The sequence below is a fragment of the Sinohyriopsis cumingii genome, chromosome 7 (genome assembly GCF_028554795.1).
Source record: "Sinohyriopsis cumingii isolate HCF-2022 chromosome 7, ASM2855479v2, whole genome shotgun sequence".
Taxonomy (NCBI): domain Eukaryota; kingdom Metazoa; phylum Mollusca; class Bivalvia; order Unionida; family Unionidae; genus Sinohyriopsis; species Sinohyriopsis cumingii.
The window spans coordinates 108,932,414-108,951,638 of record NC_142967.1 but is presented as its reverse complement, the minus strand read 5'-3'; the positions used below and the strand labels follow the sequence as shown (position 1 = coordinate 108,951,638).

Sequence of the window (19,225 nt, the reverse complement as noted above, 5' to 3'; positions counted from 1 at the left end):
AAATGTTCTATCACTCGCTCAGCTACACAGTTTAAGCCGGGAGACAATTTCATCAATGCCAGATTTTTAACATCTGGTCGATTATTTAGCCGATAAATTCCATAAACAACAGCGGTAACTGGATAAGATCTAGCGTAGTATGGTTTATATTGCCGGTTAACAAACCAGGCTTAGAACTAGCAGATAAAATCACATTTTTTTCCCACTAATTCCAGGATCGCGTTTATCTCGAATAACCCAAACATCGTCGGTCATTTGTGCAATGAATTTTATTCCGAACATAAATTTCTCATCGGCGTGGTTAATTTTAATGTAATTGATAATACTTTCGCCCTTGCATCGGTCATGGTATTATCGATTTCGTTTGTTTTCCACGTCGTCCACGTATGAATCGCTTTGTCTTCGAAAAACTCTTTTTTAGCTTTATTAGCGTCAGATATATCAATATCAGCTTCGTCAAGGTCAAATGAATCCATGTTATATTTTAGACAAATATCTAATATATAATGAATCATTGCAAATGGATACTTGTCGGTTCGTTATCTTGCTGCGAAAAATCGTTTAAACGTGAATTCTACGGCGAGCATATGCAGGCTATTCGCTAGGTAATTATGGGCCAATCAGATGCATAAAATGCAATGTTGGATTGCGAGGTAAAACTCGATTATGTTTACGCTGTGGCGGGAAACGTTACCGAGAACTCAAACGATACTACGATAAAAAAATATCACCAGCGATAATGCCATCAATGCGAAGAATATTATCTAAATAGGTTTCCAAACAAACTTTGATTTAGACAAATAATATTTGGTATATGAATCCAACATTCATGAAGCATCCAACTATCGATAACTACGAGGCATCATGCGACGGTGTTGTCAGGCATTGCAAAACAAAAAATGCAGTTGGTAATGTTGGCAATGTTGGTTATCTGATATTTACCGTAAATCACGAAAAGAAAACTTATTATTATCACAGATTTATTTACGAGTATTTTCGCGGACCAATAAAAGATGGACTGGTAATTGATCACATTGACGGAAATGAATTGAATAACTCAATACAAAATCTTCAAGCGATCACATCAAGTGAAAATTCTTCACGGAGAAACACCGGTGGACGTAAGGAATCCAGGTCAGTTAAATCAATTAGCATGGAGACCGGTGAGGAAATATATCTTCAATCGACGTATTCTGCCGGCAAATATTTTGGAATTAACCCAGCTTCAGTGTATAGAGTTGCGAAAAAATGTATAAATCGACATTTTCGTATAAATTTGGTGACTGGATCAAATTTTCTTATGTTCTTTTGATATTAGATTAAATTTGTGCTATTTTAAAAATTTTATATTCACATTTCTTTTTATATTAGAAATACGATATTCAGTATAATGAACGAAGAAAATATCAACAATGTAATTGACGCTATTGAGAAATTAAAAATTAAAATAAATAATTCTATCGGACGAGTTAGATGTTGAAAATATCATCGCTGACTCTGAAACGCTTGCTCAGAACAAACACAAGGGTAGATACGTTTTGCCGGCTGAATATAAATAAATAAAGAAAATTCAATCGGCGATGTATCAGTCGCTGGCATCCGTTGATGAGTCGTCGATAAGAGATTTCGCTCCGTTATCGGTGGCGATTGAGAAAATCAGATCAGAGTTGTCTGACGAATATGAAGCAAAAAAAGTGATAAACACTCGCGTAAGGCAATTAAGAAAAATAGTAAATTAAAAAAAAAGAATATTTTGCTGGATTTTATTGGTTTTTATCTATTTTTATTTTTTGTTGCTCTTTTTTTATACGTAGAGGTTTGAAATCAGGGATCCGATATCATTAGGATATTAAGATCTTACTAGCAGATTGATGCTTAATGTTTCTCCGCGCATATGAAGTAGATTTCCAGATTGATCGGTTAATCTGAAATTAATTCTTGATAACAAATTATTATGGCACCGCAGATAAATTGGATTGATTGGTTCTTGCACAATTAAAGATCTTGGCGAAGTTGTTGGTTGTTGAGCCTGATTTGACACTGTTGCGTCGGCGCTATAGCTGTTTTCGACGGCGTCACAATTAAGATTGACCGCGACGACGGTTGTTATATTTGCGATATTTGGTGAAATATGCCGGCCTTCTCCAGATTGATCATTATTATGCATAAATATAGATGCTGGTGCTATTTATAATTTGACAATGCCCCATCGGTCACCTCGAGATGGTCTAAAAATGTCCGCCTACTACCTGGTTTATCATTTATTATTTCCTGAACTAATCGCTGGTTAATATATTCCATATCATGTGAGAGCTGATTGAATATTTCTGCACGCTTGATAATCTCGCTACACGAACTTCATACATTAAATACACACTCACGAAAATACTGCCGTAATCGCCGTAGTTGCTCTCGATGTTCTCGATTAATTTCTTTAAAATATTCAGTAATATGAGCTAGTTCAACAGATACACCTTTTCCTCTCATTGTTTCTAATCCTGATGGGTTTTTAATTATCTCACCAAAAAACCATATTATATGTTCCTCATTAACAATGACTATTCTACCACCCGAAGTGTATTTTTTTATCAAATCTAATTTATCTTTATATGATGGTCTAATTTTATGATAAGATTTCACATCTGTGATATAATCAGATTTTTAGGTTCTGGTGGCGCCGGTGGATATACTGGCGCAATTTCAGGCCAACCTAGGACGGTTCTTACTGAACTCGCATAAATATCAACAATATAGGGCGATTTTACCTCGATGATCGAAGTTAACGTTGGTTCGTGCGCGGTTATTTTTATTCCGGGTTCATCATCATTTGTTATATTTTTTTATCCTATATAACAACATATCATTAATTTATTCGACTTCATAACTACCTGTTGGTAATCCAACAACGTTCCAGTCAGGAGTGCCGTCGGTTTTATTTTTATTAGCGAAAACAAATGAATTATTTGATAATAAACCACCAAACGATACTGATCTAATATTGGGCCAGCTATAATAAACTCACAGCTACGACAACGCGATCTCGTTAACGGGAATTGCTATCGGAAAATTAATACTAAATTCTGGCTTAGTCGAGCTCGCCGATATCATTGTTGTTATTTGCGGGGTCGTGTTTGTCACGATCTGAGATAACTCTGACATTATTATTATCTGTAACTTTAATATCAACCTGGTTGTAGATTTTTATCCTCGCGGAAAATTCAAAATCAGAGATATTTCCGTCGTTGAGACTTTCCGATAGCAACGAAGATAATTTCGTGTACGCGATCGCTGCCGCGTATAATTTTACCACGTATGAGGATAATTTTTCACTCGTGCATGATGATATTTTTTTTGCAATAATATTAAGAACTCCAGCAAGTGTCGTTGTCGCACAAATGCAGATCGTAACTGCAACTGGTGCCATCATTGTTACCGCGGATAATATTATTCCAGATCCGGCAACGACTGATGATACCGAGTAAACAACAACATCGATGATAACTAATCGTCGCTGAATTTTTTTTTATTTTTACCTGATATGTATCTATGATGAGTTTCAGTGAATTTTGCCACTCACGCGCCTGATTATATCTGTAATCGGACGACGTCATTATATTTTATCAAGTCAATAATTGAGGCGAATCGGCAATAAATTTCATGTAACCACCATGCCGGTGTTGGCGCTATTGTTGTTCTTTCGAGCGGTTCTAACGTGAAAGTTTCCTCGACGTCTTTATTTAGCAAAATATTTAGAAATCCAAGATATCTGTCGCTGATATGCCTCCATTTGTATTCTTTAGCGATTATTCTGAATCTTATTGAGGAAAAAAACATACAATCGATACGCGCCAGTAACTGATGCCGTGTATTTGAAGATGTTATCTTCTGGTTTCCACGTTAATGATCCCGTCGACGTTATAAATGTCATATTATTGACCTGCGCTGGGGTTATTTCTGCTGAAATTTTAATAAGGTTACTTTTTGCGACGATTTCGGGAATTATCGTTTCAACTCTCTTAAACAGCTCAATATTGGTATCGATATCAGTAAGTCTTCTGCTGATGTTATTAATACCATATCCTAAATAGGTAATATTCTCGTTGATTTTTTCAACATCCTTGTCGTATTTAGTTCTATCAATTTTTTCATCAATAGAAGATCTTAAAAGGGCAGATACAGATACTACTTTTTGAGATCCTCGTCGTATTTTACCTTATTAATTTTTTCATCAATGGAAGTTTTTAAACGAACAATATCTTCGTTGGCCTTTTTAATTTCCTCATCTGATTTTCCGACATTTTCACTAACTGCTCTGATAAAAGCATCGGTTTGTCTGATAGATGCTTTTATATTTATAAATTCACTCACCTGAGCGTCAAATTCGGTACGTCGAATTATATCAGCTAATTTGACATTGCTAGTTATTAATTTACCGTGGTTATCTTGAAAAATAACAACCTCGTCAGGATCTATTCCTGATATTGATAGAAGCTTATTAACGTCGTCTTTGGTTGCGTACTCAGATAAATCGACATCAATTGCTTGTTTTTTTCAATAATCGCGATATCAGAGATCTCCCGTAAATGTCAACCATTATTTAATCGCGGTTGATTTAATTTGTCAGAAGTATACCTAAGGACGACTTTGTGATGCGGCTGAGATGATTTTGATATCGCATCAAGGACATTAATTGCTTCACCGCCGCGTATCGGTGGATCAGTTAGTGTCTGCGTAGGTAACGTCGAATAGCAAATCGGGACATTTAATTGTCTAGCATAATTTAAAAACTCTCTCGGCGGCGCTAACCCGTACGAGTCGAAGTAAATAATTTCACGTGGATTTATCGAATAAGAGACCCAGGTGCGTGCCAGGACCTGATTGTGAATCTAAATTTATAATTCCAAACTCAATTTGGTCGATCTGGTAATTGATCTCGCATAAATACGCCTCTAAAGAATTTTATTTTTTTTGTGTTTGCTTCGTTAGCTAAATTGAAATTTGACATCGGCGTGACATCTAGAAGCTTTTTTACCATCTGGGTTGTGTTCCTGGCAACCTTAGGCCTCTTCCGTAACGGGATCCTGGCAACCTTAAGCCAAGTCCTTTTTTTACCGTATCTTCCTCCAGATATTTTTTGTGCTATTTTGCTACAAGCGTATCCAGTAGCACCTAATATGGCGCCCTTTGCTATCAACGGCAGCAACCCAGCGAGAAGTGGAAAGAATCCACCTGTTTTAACCATGTCCTTGATTGCGCTCGGACTAAGATTAACCTGGACGCCAGTATTTGCCAATTTAGCCTTGGTAAAATTTTTATGCTGAGTTTTAGTTAGCGACAGTTTATTTGGACCACCTTGAATCTGAGCGTTTTTTAACGTCAATTTTGTTCCGCATATTTTTGTTGTGCTTGATTGGAGTTTTTTCACTTGACCTGGAGTCAGAGTCACACTAACATGATCGTATCGCATTATAATTATATTGATGATTTAAATCGATCTCACATTTTTTCCACTGGTGCGTCAATGATTCTCATTCGGCCGCTAATACCTTGGAGAAACATAGTTTTATCGCTAAGTATAACCGCAAACGCTCTGTATCCACCTGCAGGTGCATGTATTCTGGCTTTAAAATGTATATCAACGACGGATTGTTTTATCAAATCAAGATGTTCCAGTGAAAAATAGTAGATCGGATATAATGTTTTAAACTCCGACTCTGATACTTGCAGGCCGGTGTCAATATTTTGATCTCGTCCCATAAAACTTAGCAACCGATGATATCCACGCGCCATAGAATTATTAGCAAAATTTAGCAATATTTCTTCGGTTGGCTCTTGTTTTCCGTTTATTCGCAACGATACGTTGGTGGCAACAAAATTATCAAATATCATATGGCTACGTTTTTGACTACCTGATCTATTTAATTCCTGAATAGCAATAAAGACGTGTCTAGGTGCAGAAATACCTTGCTGTGATGCAATATGCCAGGTAAAATCATTAGCGACGCCAGTAATAGTATCAGTTGTCGTCGTTAACCATGACATCACTGATTTACCGCCCTGATCCATAAAAGCAAGCAATTTAATTTCTTCAGCCACTGACGGAGTCAGTGCTGGCATCCACAAGGTAAATTTATCTAGTACCACCTTGGCGTTATTATTAACGTCAGCAACGTCATCATCAACACTCTCTCGCCAGATAGCGTCGATGTTATCGCCTTTTCGATGAAAAACAAGCGTATGCTTGGCTCCAAAAAGTACCTTCTTAAAAAATTTCTACAAAATCCAAATATATGAGATAATGGAATTGCGCATGAAAACCTTCTACGAATACCTGATGACATGGCTTTACATGAGGTAAATCCTAAATTAAAATTAGCGTTAGAGCCGTATAATACCGGAAATGCAGCGCCTGGATGAGGAATCGTTCCAGGGGCTGCAGCAGCCCCGGTATTTTGATGTAATTGTCCCCTAGTATACGGATTGTTATCGGCCGCATTAAAATTATCCTTGATAAACATCATACTAGGATCAGCTGATCTAATAAAGTCATCTGAGTACCTAGCTAGACCTATAATTGTCGTAGCAACATCAACGTTGTCGTTGATTGATTCAGTCTCTCTTCCATCGATCATATATGTGGCGCTTTTAAATAACGACATAATGCCATTATTGACAAATCCTAGTTTGTAATCATTTTCAAATGTTTCAACGATGGGAGGGCCAGGAACGGGGGTGACTCTCATAACCTCACCAGTAACCTCAATAAACGCCTCAGATGGCAAAAAATATCTACTCGCATCATTAACATGAATATCGACTCTATTAATGCTATTTGGTGTTATCGCGTCGTACGAATAATGTTGATAATCACGTATTGATGTATCTTTACTTATTTCCTCGTCCATGTCAAAAGCCTCGTTAGATGCAAGCTTGAACATTTTATTATTAAGATTACCTTCTAAAACGAAGACCACTTCCTGATATCATGCTAGTATTTATTTGATCAGTTCCTTGATCTATCAGCGACGCTAATTTTGTATTTGCCGCGTCATTTATTACCCTGCTAACGTCGCTAGGCATCACTGACGTGCTTGGTAATTTGACTGGCTGTTTTCTACGTACTAGGTTTAATATTCTGTCCTTGACGGCGCTAAATGCCTTGCTAGCAAGATCACCAGCAGCGGAGAGTGTTTTATCACGAACAAAACCCATAGCTTTCATTGCTAATTGCTTAGCAATAGGTCCGGCTTTAGGAGCTATTCTCGTGACAAATCCCCTAACGACGTCGCCGAGACCATCTCCGTAGGTAACTTTGTACATGGGCAACCGCGTGTTTACCACGCGAGTCTGCGTAGGTTTACGATGATCTTTGTGAATTATCATTTTATCTAATTAGTCATTTATTTAACAACTAGTCGCTGTAGTCGTCGACGATTTCATCAATTAGATTTCTATAAACGTGAACATCCATGATGCCGCCACGAAATAGTCGCTGACAAATATCAGTTGCCTCGTTAATTATTTCTGGTGAGTTATTTCCAGCTCGTTTCCCTCCAATAAGAACCTCTAGCCGAGAAACGTCATTGACAACTCTACCTGGGCAGATAGAATTATATCCGCTACCGGTAGCAGGAGTTTTTTCGGCAAAAATATCTATTAGTAAATTATAAGGTTCTTCTTGAGGCTCTTCTTGAGGTTTATCCGGTGCATCCTGAAATTTCTCTTCCGGAGATTGTGTTTTTTTTTCTTCTATCACGCACTATTTTATTAAATTCCCTAAACCCAGGATCATTTCTATCATAAGGTTCATTTTTAGCAACACAATATAATGAGGAAGCCCAATTACTAGGCGTTAATTTATCAATGTATTCCTCTTTCATATATCTATCTCTATTTCCATATTCAGATACAGCAATATCAATTAATTTATCTTTATCTTTGAAAATATCAAGATCATCACTGGTAAATAGATATGTGGTATATCCTTTTTTGCTTGTTGAGGAGGTTGTTGTTCTTGCAAAGGTGGAGGAAGCTGATATAAGGATTCTTTTTCTTGATCACTTTTTAATGTTCGTGTTTTGTTTTTGTTTTTTTTTTTTTGCTTCCTCAGCAGCTTCTCTAGCACGTTCCCTCTCCGAATCCATTCCCATTTTAAATATTACGTAAGTATTATCACCAGAAGTTATTCTTGGTATATTTCTTTTATATTTAAATAACCAATCACCCCAGATTTTACGATTGGTAACTTTTCCTAAATGCTCATGTTTTAAAAATTTATATCTTTCTGGAAAACTTGCATCTGCAAACGAACCAAAATTTCGCAAGTCATCAACATCATCGAACGAAAGTTTTTCTATCGCTCGAGCACCATCTTCGGTAAATTTTGATTTAAGAATTTCAAGCTCAGTTTGATCTTGATCAGGTTCAGGTTGAGCTTGATCAGGTTTAGGTTGAGCTTGAGGTTTAAATTTAGGTTGAAGTTTACCTTTACCTGCAGGTCGGCCTCGAGGTCGACGTGGAGGTAAAATTTGAGGTACAACTGCAGGTACAACTGCAGGCTGAGGTCGAGTTCGTTCTTCAATTCTTTTCAATACCGGAAGAATACCTGTTTTTCTCACATCAATATCTTTAACATCTCCAAGTAGAACTTTTTCTGTAGTTTCAGTAACTGGTTTAAATAATTCGGTCGATAACTCTCTAAATCCCTGTTTTGCGTCTTCAACGACACGTATTTTTCGCTTGACAGATTCTTTCACGGGAATATATTTCTGTAATACCTCTAATCGTTCTCGTGCTAATCTAGCAGAATATGGTTCTCCGACATCCATTAATATTAATATGATAATGATTTCAATTAATCATCATACAAAAATTACGGATCGGTCTCGACAAGATATTTTAAGATTTTTTTCAATTAGGAGCAGCAGGGATGGGTGGACATATGATGTTCACGGACATGGCGGACCGAAAATAACGTCCCGTAGAAGGTTTTTATTTAACAAATGGAGGTTTCTACGGAGAATTCTTTTGTGGGAGCTTTTATTCGGTGAAAAAACCTTGGTCTGTTCACCCTCCCTGCTGCTTGCCTTTATTAAAAAAAAAAAAACTGTTTCTTCTTTTTGGGGTATATTATGATCGAGACCAGTGTTAAGCATATTCGCAAAAAATTGTTGCCGGTATTGGTGAATACTTGTCATATGAACAATGGCTTTTTGCTAGTTTAACAATATTCCACATAATATGATTTGCAGTGCTATCTTTAATACATTTTACTGAGTGAAATGTAAAGATCTGAAAATGTGTGCTAGCTTAACATAAACAATTTTTTCATTAATTGTACGCAACCGATTTTCGAACACCATCACTGTTTTCACAGCACTGAATGTTTTCGACTTCTCTTATGACACAGCAGAAATATACAAACTGTTTGAAAGACGATACTTAAAAATATCAGGACATAAAATAATCGCTAAATGCCCTAATTGATGTTCATTTTTAAAACTAGTATTCAAATCAGAAAGTAAATCAAATGCAACTAACAGGAAATTTGCCTAATCCAGCGCTTGATTAATGTTAAAAATGCACTCCATTTTCCTTTTGCTAATACTCTGTGATCATTTGTTACATACATACTGAACTCAAACTATTCCGCAATCAAACCTTCATGACTTTGGCGAAAGCTATCGAGGCTATACCAGTACATATAAACACATTGCTAGCACTTGTTTTGATAAAGACCAACATATTTATATAATAATTTGTGGGTGGGACAAGTAGGAGCTAAATCATTGTTCTCCAGTCAACTATAGATGATAAGTGTACGTTTTGACACTTTTAAGAATAATGTATGCAATAACTTTCCTTCTCTACCTTTGGACAAAACAATGAAAAGTAAGTCAAGCTGAAACTACTGCAAAACTTATAAAACCTTTATACCAAAACCAGATCTAGCCTATAATACATTTTTAAAAAATATTATCAGACACTGCAAACGGGCAGACGTTATTCAATGTCAGAATCAAAATAATATATAAAGCATATCTACGTTTTTTTAGTACATATAAAGAACTATTTACTGTCATATGTAAAATGTGGATAAATGAACCATTAAAGGGTAACGATGCTTTCCGAGTTTCCTTTGAATGAACTTTTACAGCAAGTGGTATATCAAAGATATAATTTACATACTATACATATATTGTATTTAGATCACATACAAATACACATACTTGCATTTCCGACGCAGTTACGATTGACTGCAAGCAACTGTGTATTGACAGAATGAAAAGAATGAATGCAATCTGCACAAGCATTTCATGTGTGTAGTTACAAAAAGTAGTTCATTACACTTAGTGACCTTTATTTTCTGAACTTCTATTTTTATGTGACACTTATGCTTTAAACAAGAAAGATGGTTTAAATGAAGAAAGTAGAGAACTACAAACACAATATATTTCAGTACTTGCAAACTGGACGCACATCATATTGAACAGAGTGGGAAATATAAACTAAGAGATATGCGGAGCCAGCAAGAGGTGATTCAAACATTTAAACAAATTTCAGCTGATATAGGTCATTATTATGACTTAATTAGCATTACTACCGAACACACAATTGTTTCTCTCCTCCATTTCTATTTGCCATTTCTGTTGATTGTTGTGACTATATATTGTCGTCATTCATAAGGTTCAGATACATCATCGTTTAATCCAGTTTTTTGTCTGCTCTTAGTAAGATTGGAGAGAGAGAGAGAGAGAGGTGGGGTTTGGGAGACTTACCATGAAGGCATTTATTCATAGCCCACCCCAGTGTTTCGTTATTTTTTTATTAATCTGCTACATACCAACTAACTCAGTGAGAAAGAAAGGAGCGGGGGGAGCGACCTTCTGACATTTTAATATTAAATAATCTGTTTTCAGACCCTTATTCATAGATTTTATAAAATAGAAAGAAACAAATAAAACAAACAAAGCAGCATGCGTCTTCCTCCTAACCAAAACATGTACTGCATAGTCTTGAAAGAATATTGCAACTTTGTATCCTTGTTACTGCGAACAATTTATTACATCTCATGGAACATTTGCACCTAACCGACGGGCTGATTAGTCAAGCCCCTCAAAATGCTACTGATTCCATCTAACCTAGAATGGATTGGTGTAGAATGCATACGTAAGGAATGATACCAGAAACTTCACGGGAGTTTCTGCCTAAATGAAGCATAAACCAACTTCAGGCACTCTTAACAAAACTAGACAAACGTCATGCTATCCAACGTAAGCAATTTGTGAAAAGTATTTACCCAAGTAAATATATTATTTACACTAGCAAATGTAGTGTAACTGATTGCATGTATTCTTTTCTTCTTCTTCATATTATTACTATTATTATTATTATTGTTATTGTTATTATTATTATTATTTAACTCATGCATTGTTCCGCAACACCGTGAACGTGACATATTACATTAGTATCCATTTGCATAAATTACCAGGGTATACATATATAGCTCTGAGTTTTCGCTACACATCTCTCTCTCTCTCTCTCTCTCTCTCTCTCTCTCTCTCTCTCTCTCTCTCTCTGTAGCTATATATATATATATATATATATATATATATATATATATATGCGGGTGGGTGAGTACCTGCTTATCTGTCTGTCTCTGTGTGTGTGTAATTTTCCTGTTTTCAGATCATTTATCTAAGTATCCTTCTTTCTTTCCTTCCTGTATTCTCATTTGTATGTGTACTGTCATTCAAATATGCAGAAGTCAAGGATTTATCTCAGATTGCATGTTTATTGGATATAAGCTGTTTATCTTCCTGGCGAAGAGCTTGTTTAGCTGGAAACTTTGCTAAACCTTTTTGCATTTACAGCGTAATTAAATTTTGGCGTTATTCAAATGAGGTTGTCTTCGACACATGGAAGCAGATTAAGCTAGTGCACATAGTACAATGATTTACCTTCAGGTTTTTCTCCATGGTCATGGTCATTTTCTGACTGAAAATTATCAAGCATTAACGTATTGAATGATCTGAAAGAAATATGGAAAGAAATTAGTTTCTTGTTATTGTCTGATTTCGTTCATTTTAAAAATCTATAATACAGAACAATATGTTTGTATGAATGCATAGCATGCATCGTAATTCAAACAAAGAGAGAAAATGAAGCAGAATGAAAAAACATTTATCATTATCAATTTGAGTTAACCATTTTCAAGGTTTTTTTATCTGCATTTCACATTATTTCCAGTAATTCCGATGGGTGTGCACAACAAAGTCCACAAGTGCGTTTGAACGCTTGTTAAGCTATATTGCACTGACCTGTAAGCGGTTTCTTTTATGCTCCATGATGTGGGCTCTGAAAATACAATAGTTGATATAAAAGACTCAATGTTTCTGTTTGAAAAATTAAGTTAGCTTTGAGACATGTCTGAGTAAAGAATATTTAAACCTATTGCTTCAAATGATCGGGTTACTTTAGCGTGTCTATAAAAAGCAAATAGACAAATATATGTTCTTATTTCTTGAGAACGAAATAAACTGATATAATAAAACTGATTGCTTGTGGAAGGACTATCGAGTTTGACTTTAGCATTACTTGTATTTTTAAAACATGTTCCCGTCAAGAAATATAAAGCAAACGTAAAAACCCCAAAAATGTAAAAATCTGTTCCGGTACACAAAATAATAAATAAAATATATTAAGTGGATGTATCCATTTATTGATATCAAGTTGAAAAGTAACATATTTCGTCTCCAATATATATATATATATATATATATATATATATATATATATATATATATATATATATATAGGTTGGTAAAGAGGAGATACAGTTTACGATTGGACGCACCTGCAACTTCTAAGTAGGAATGAACCTCAGACTTGCTACTTGTTGGACTTTCCTGCTCTTGAGAAGAGGAACTGGTCCTGGAAGTATGAAGACTAAATCTTTCAACTTCAATACTAAATATTAAGTACAATAAGAAAGTGTTATTAATGAGTACGAAGTTAAATCGTGTCTGTTTAGATACGATTTCCTCTCTTACATCATTCTAACAGTCTTGATACAATTGCTAATTATATCTAAAAGCCCGATAAAGTTTTCTAATAAATTGTCACCATAATAAAGCTATGTATATATGTTTCAACCAACATATTCATACTTGTCGTAATTAAGGAAACTATTTCCCCTCTCTTATCCCATGTTGTCAAGTTAACGAACCAAAAAAAAAGAAATTTATAAAAATAAATATTATGATAGTTTAGTAATAAAGATTGATAAATCTGCAAATGCAATGTGTAAAGTTCGTTTCATATACCTTCTGTTTTAAATTTGGAAGCCTATACAATTTGATTTTGTTCCAAAATGTAATGTCAGTCACATTCTAACATCAGCCTTTTTTCAATTACTAGTAGGAGTAATGATTTAAGTTGGGATATTTGCACGCTCACACCACACCAGAAACTATAGATTTCTCCTTTAGTCCTTACTTAATTCAAATATTGATCAAAATCAACTTTTTTTCGTAAATAGATTGCAAATATATTATACTAGTACAATTTGCCGATGTTCATGATAATTTTCTCTCTCTCTCTCTCTCTCTCTCTCTCTCTCTCTCTCTCTCATTTAAATCTTTTTCGTTTTCCTGTTAAAATTCGTTTAATCAACTTTTGTATCAAATCATCTTACCTTGAATCACTTTCCCTCGTTGCTGCAGAAAATCCTGGAAAGAGTTTAATATACGGCGATGAATTATATAATTTACCTACTTTATATATGTTATTTTTTTCGGTGCAAACTAGAGTACATTTATTGATGGATTTATATCGTGCCGTATGTCAAGCTAGAGTTTTTAAAAACAAATTGCTATCAGGATTTACGTAAAGCAAAACAGTAAGTCTACATTCATTTAAACCGATAATCTGTTTTCCTTTAGAGATTTTACTCTTAAGGATAATGTGTTAATGAAGAGAATACATTTGCTGGAATGGAGGGTTGCACGGTTTGTGCCCTGCTTCTTGTTGTTGAATCGATTTTGTTATTAACACAAACAATACAGCATTACAGTATTTCGAACACATTGTTTTTTTATTTGTGAATAAATCTAAATGAAAACTGTATACATAATACTGATCCTCAGTGGAAGAATGACGTACTTTGTAATTCTAGATAGGGATTATCGACCTGCCCTTCATTATGTAGTCTCTCATACACATTAGAAATGTCGGTATTCGCTCCTGTTGGAATCAGGCCTGTTCCTACTTCATGTCTAAAATGTAAAAAAAGGAAAATAATACATATTCTCAAAAACAAATTTGGCACAAGAGCCCATAGCTATTGCTTTCAAGACTGAAATGCGTCCATTATTTGCTCCTGATGTATAAGATAGAAGCTATACTGTGTGCAAATTCATTGTACATAATGCCTATGTACATGAGCACTACGGTAAATATGTCAAAGTTATAGTTATCAAAATGTATGTGGACATACATGTCCGAGATAACGTTTGTAGAAACCCTTAGGAATTATGGAATTTCAGAAACATTTGTGTTAAATATATATAAACCTTTTAGTATATTTTCTCATTCTCTCACTAACCAACTGTACATACATATTAGCTATACTTTTGTCATTGTCAGTATCATTTTGTTATGATGTCTATTTGTATATCAAATCAGTGGTACATTGTCATACAGACGCCATCATCAAACTGTAAGAATTACATGAAAATGTGACTGGTCTTTTACCAGTGTATGACTAGAATGTTTTTTTTTTAAAAGTGTACCGATGTACGAGGATAAACTCTCACATCAGGTATTGAGTAGAATCTTTATTAAAAACAAATTATGTTTCATATCTCCAACGGTGCCATTGAATATAAAATTAAGTCAAAGAATGTTCTGAAGAACATGTTTTATAAATGATGTAATTAAGTCATTGTATTATACGAACCAAAATTATCATATTAAACAAAATAAATGACTAAATGCGAAAGCATTTTGTGATTCGCTGTATCCACTAAATGTGATATTCTTCTCAGTGTGTATTCATTGTCGTATTCGGGTCTACACCATGTGTAAATATTTCGGTATCCTTCTACCTAACTCTAGGTGTAGGAGTGGGTGAATATGTATGTGTTTTTACAAATACGAAATCCATGTTACCTGGGAACGTCAGTTTCTTCAGACGTCTTGTCTGTGATTTAAATAGAAAAGCTCTTGTGAATACACATAAAAGAAGATATTTCACATTACCTAGGTGTACACAGAAAATTAATTGACATAAGTAAAACTTTACAAAGGCATGTTACAAAATTATCCGTATTGATCGAAGACGAACGAAAGATTATTGTACATCAACTAGTGCAATCCAATGTAAATGAACATCCCGAATATTCGTTTTGCTTATTAATAATTATATGGAGCGTAATATTCACATTATTTAATTTAATATCATTTCCTGGTCTTAGTGCACAGTAATATTGTATAATATATAACTACTTCGTATAAGTATGATGCGATAAACTGGAGGAAGAAGAGCAAGGAGTGAACATGAGGAGGCAGAGTGGATTAAAATTGATTTTGAAACTTCTTTCAAAGACCTCAAGACACTAAATAATTAAAGGTTATTGCATTTGTATGGGAAAATATGAACGAGTTTTGGGATGGAATACTGCACGATCTTGGGAGTGTAGTATATCCTTCCGACAAAACAAGTCATATTTTCCCATACAAATGCAGTAACCTTTTTATTATATGCACATTTTTTTTCCACCAAAGGTTTAATTATATAAACAAAATACACTACAAGAAACAACGTAAATTAATGAATGCCGTTTTCCAACTACATACACAAGCGCAGATTTGTCATTACACAATGACATCATTATTAATGCGCACATAACTCAGCCCAGATAAATTTGAACACAGTCGCGCGCTAGACATAAATTTCGAAAGAAAATATCGTGGCCAGTTAAAAATGAAATTTGCAGTCATATTGTGAATGAATGCGCATTGCAACAACTTTTCCATTTGATCTGGAATGAATATATTTTGGTATTTTGTTTCGATTCGACGAAAGTTTGTGATTTTGGACTTGATTCATCTGTTCAAATTATACATGAAATAAATCGGATTGAAGTGGCGCGGAAGAAGCGTGTTTACATCTGCAAATCTGTTTCTGTTTATGTCATTGAATGTTGGAAATCATACTGTGGGAAAAATATGAAGTCTTTCAATTGCAATCATCTAAAAGACGATATCGAATTTAATGCTTATTTAATTTTGAGTGCAGTAAGGAGGATGCAATTGCACTTATCATCGAAATTACAGCAGAAGTTTGAAACGTGTAATCCAGATTGAAATGCTATGACAAGGCTCATGTAATTCGGATTTGTAGAATTAAGAAAAGACTTTTTAAAGAAATTTAGGATGTAAAATTAAGTATATTTTATTTTGCCATTCTTATCACCAGCTAAAGAAGAGAGCATATGACTTGTCACTTTTATGTTAGTTGTATGGACCTTATCTTCCGTCTGTTATATAATGTAGCTAGCCTAAATTTGTAACATTGTATCAACGCGGAATATGCCAAAACAGCTGGGTTTTATGCAGTCCACGAAACATGTTTAAGTTCTTTCAGAAACAAATTTAAACAACCACAACGTACAGAGCCTCTTACGCGAGTGTACATGATTTGTGTACAAATCAAAACTTCTGGCGTCTGCGTCCATTGTTTTTTTTACAATAGAAAGTAATTCCTTGTTGCACGTGAATGCTATATGTGTATTGTCGCTCGAGTTCAGTATCGGGTAATATTGAACGATTCTGACAATGTAAAGTTAACGGGGAAACAAATTAGCATATAATAATAAGGTATTTATTTCTAGTGAATATTTAAAAGGAGAATGCTATATTTAATTTAATACAACGTACCCAGCTGTTGTTTCTTTTGTTTTGATCTATTCTTCAGGATGAAGATCACTAAAGCGATAATAGTGACAGCTAAAACACTTGTTACAATGCAATGTCCAACAATCACTGCAAGTTGGTAACCCGCATTATAGTTGTCATCTCCAGTTGCTAAGATTTTTAAACAAAACGTTATGTCTTAAATATAGTGTATATCAGGCCATGAAACAAATGACATACAGAAGAATGAATCTTACAACAAATAGCACAAAGATTATATTGGTAAATACTGGCATATATCGTTTCGTACAGGCTTTTTAACAACGTGCGGACAAATGCGTTTCAAGAAAACGAAATGGTAAAGTGTCATTTGCTTCTAAATCGGCCTTACAAACACTTATGATCCAAATAATGACATACATACATACATACATACATACATACATACGATGGCGAAAAGCAAGTGCAAGTTACCTTCATTAGTATTGTTTGCATTAGTGAAAAGAGGATGACATTGTATACTTATAAGGAATATCCACTAGGTATAATATAAATTATATCCCACTAGACGCCAATGAAACTAGATATTTTCTTCATGTTTTAATTATATGAAATTATCTGATACCGATTTTGAGAGACCAAGTACGTTTGGTTGTGTAGAAATTGGACAAGGAACATCATGCTGAAATTGTTTATTTTGTTTTTAAAATTTAAATCTTGAGCAAGCAGCCATCAATATTTCGCATATAAAATGAATCAAAATATACATATATCTCGTGCACCATTTGAATTATCATAGATTCTACCACACCCAGCATACACCAAAAGGATTAGTAATAATTTTAATAGGTCTTCATCCAAACATATAAGTATTAATACCTTTTGCATATGTGCAGAGTCTAACACAGCAATAAGCAACACACAAATTGCAATCTTACCATTAGGTATTATGATCGGAATGCAGTCTGAGAAATCGCTTTTGCCCTTGACGTTCCATGAATACATTCTATATAGGTAGAACCCAGGCGGAGGTTGGCGAACGTTTACAGAGAAGGTACCATTAGGTAGCCTGTACTGACTTTCTCTCTCTTGAAAGTTTTTAATAGCGGTACTTTGCCATGTACTATTAGGACTGAACACAGCTTTGTACTCAATTGCAAATGTCTGATTATGGCCTCCATTGAAACCGGGATCAAAGTTAAAAACAATTTGGTCCTCCATGAATCTGTTGAAGTTAAATCTGTGAAGAGGAAGGGGAGGGCCTGTTAAAAGATAATATCTCCTTTTTATTGGATGCATAACAAGTTTAAATCATTTTATTAACGCAGGTAATTGATAGATTGACAAAAACTGTAGGATATAATAAAAAGAGCATGCGTTGACATGAGCAACATCCACATATTCTACAACATCAACATAATAACTAAAGTAATATCAATACTTATGTAAAATATTTAAAATAGTTGGTTCTCTCTCTCGGGGCTACTCATGTGCTAGAATCTGAATGTACAAGACCATGATTCCCAATAAGTGCTAGGCAGAACCCAATATTACGTTGTATTATGGGCTGATCCCAGCTCAAGCAGAACCGGTGTAGGCTGATTTAAGCTTAGGTAAAATCGGTGTTAGGTTGATCCCAGCATTTGAGTGTATTCTGGGCTGATCCAAGCTTACGATATGATATGCGCTAAGCTGATTCCAGCATTATAGTGTATTATGGGCTGATCCCAGCTCAAGTATATTTGATGCTAGGCTGATCCCAGCATTGAAGTGTATTCTAGACTGTGAGCGGCTGATCCCAGCTACGTGCTAGGCTGATCCTAGCATTAAAGTTATTTCTGATCTAATCACACCTTGAGGAGATGATGTTATGTAAATAACGATGTTTGATAAGTAGGAAATGCAAAAGGATAAAATATCCACAGTCACCGTTGATACAAAATATTGTTGTCTAGCACCTGTAAATGCTATGAGCGACATTAAAAAGTGATATCGCTCACAAAGTCACCAGTAAAGATAATAATGTTAGGCTTGCTCGAGACACTACAGATACACCAGTAAGCGTCATTCTTAAAATGATAAAAATTATTAACTTCAAGTACTGCGTTTTCAGCTTTTAACAATGGAGTCCGAATATCCCATATATTTTGAAATGTACTTTTCGAAAGATGACTGTCACAATGTGTAGAGTTTAATTTTGTATTGAGTTTTGTTGTCTAACGGTACATAAAAAACTGATTGTTCAATGCGGTGGCTTTGTATTAAGGTGGCTTTTCGCTACGGTTGTCGAATAAAGGTTGATCTGATA

The 19,225-nt window shown here is 34.8% G+C and overlaps 1 protein-coding gene across 1 annotated transcript in view; it reads right to left on the bottom strand.

Annotated features, from left to right (window-relative positions):
• The window catches only part of LOC149795915 (uncharacterized), a 46,031-nt gene extending 27,858 nt beyond the window's left edge, over positions 1 to 18,173 (bottom strand). Inside the window, exons 1-8 of the mRNA XM_089964150.1 lie at positions 17,856 to 18,173; positions 16,942 to 17,088; positions 15,172 to 15,202; positions 14,164 to 14,276; positions 13,697 to 13,730; positions 12,857 to 12,933; positions 12,321 to 12,357; positions 11,961 to 12,031 (exon numbers count right to left, since the gene is read on the bottom strand). Coding sequence (XP_089820276.1) covers positions 11,961 to 12,031; positions 12,321 to 12,357; positions 12,857 to 12,933; positions 13,697 to 13,730; positions 14,164 to 14,276; positions 15,172 to 15,202; positions 16,942 to 17,088; positions 17,856 to 18,138 — 793 coding nt within the window. The 5' untranslated portion in view covers positions 18,139 to 18,173. The remainder of the gene's footprint in view (positions 1 to 11,960; positions 12,032 to 12,320; positions 12,358 to 12,856; positions 12,934 to 13,696; positions 13,731 to 14,163; positions 14,277 to 15,171; positions 15,203 to 16,941; positions 17,089 to 17,855) is intronic.
• Between the last annotated feature and the right edge of the window lie 1,052 nt (positions 18,174 to 19,225).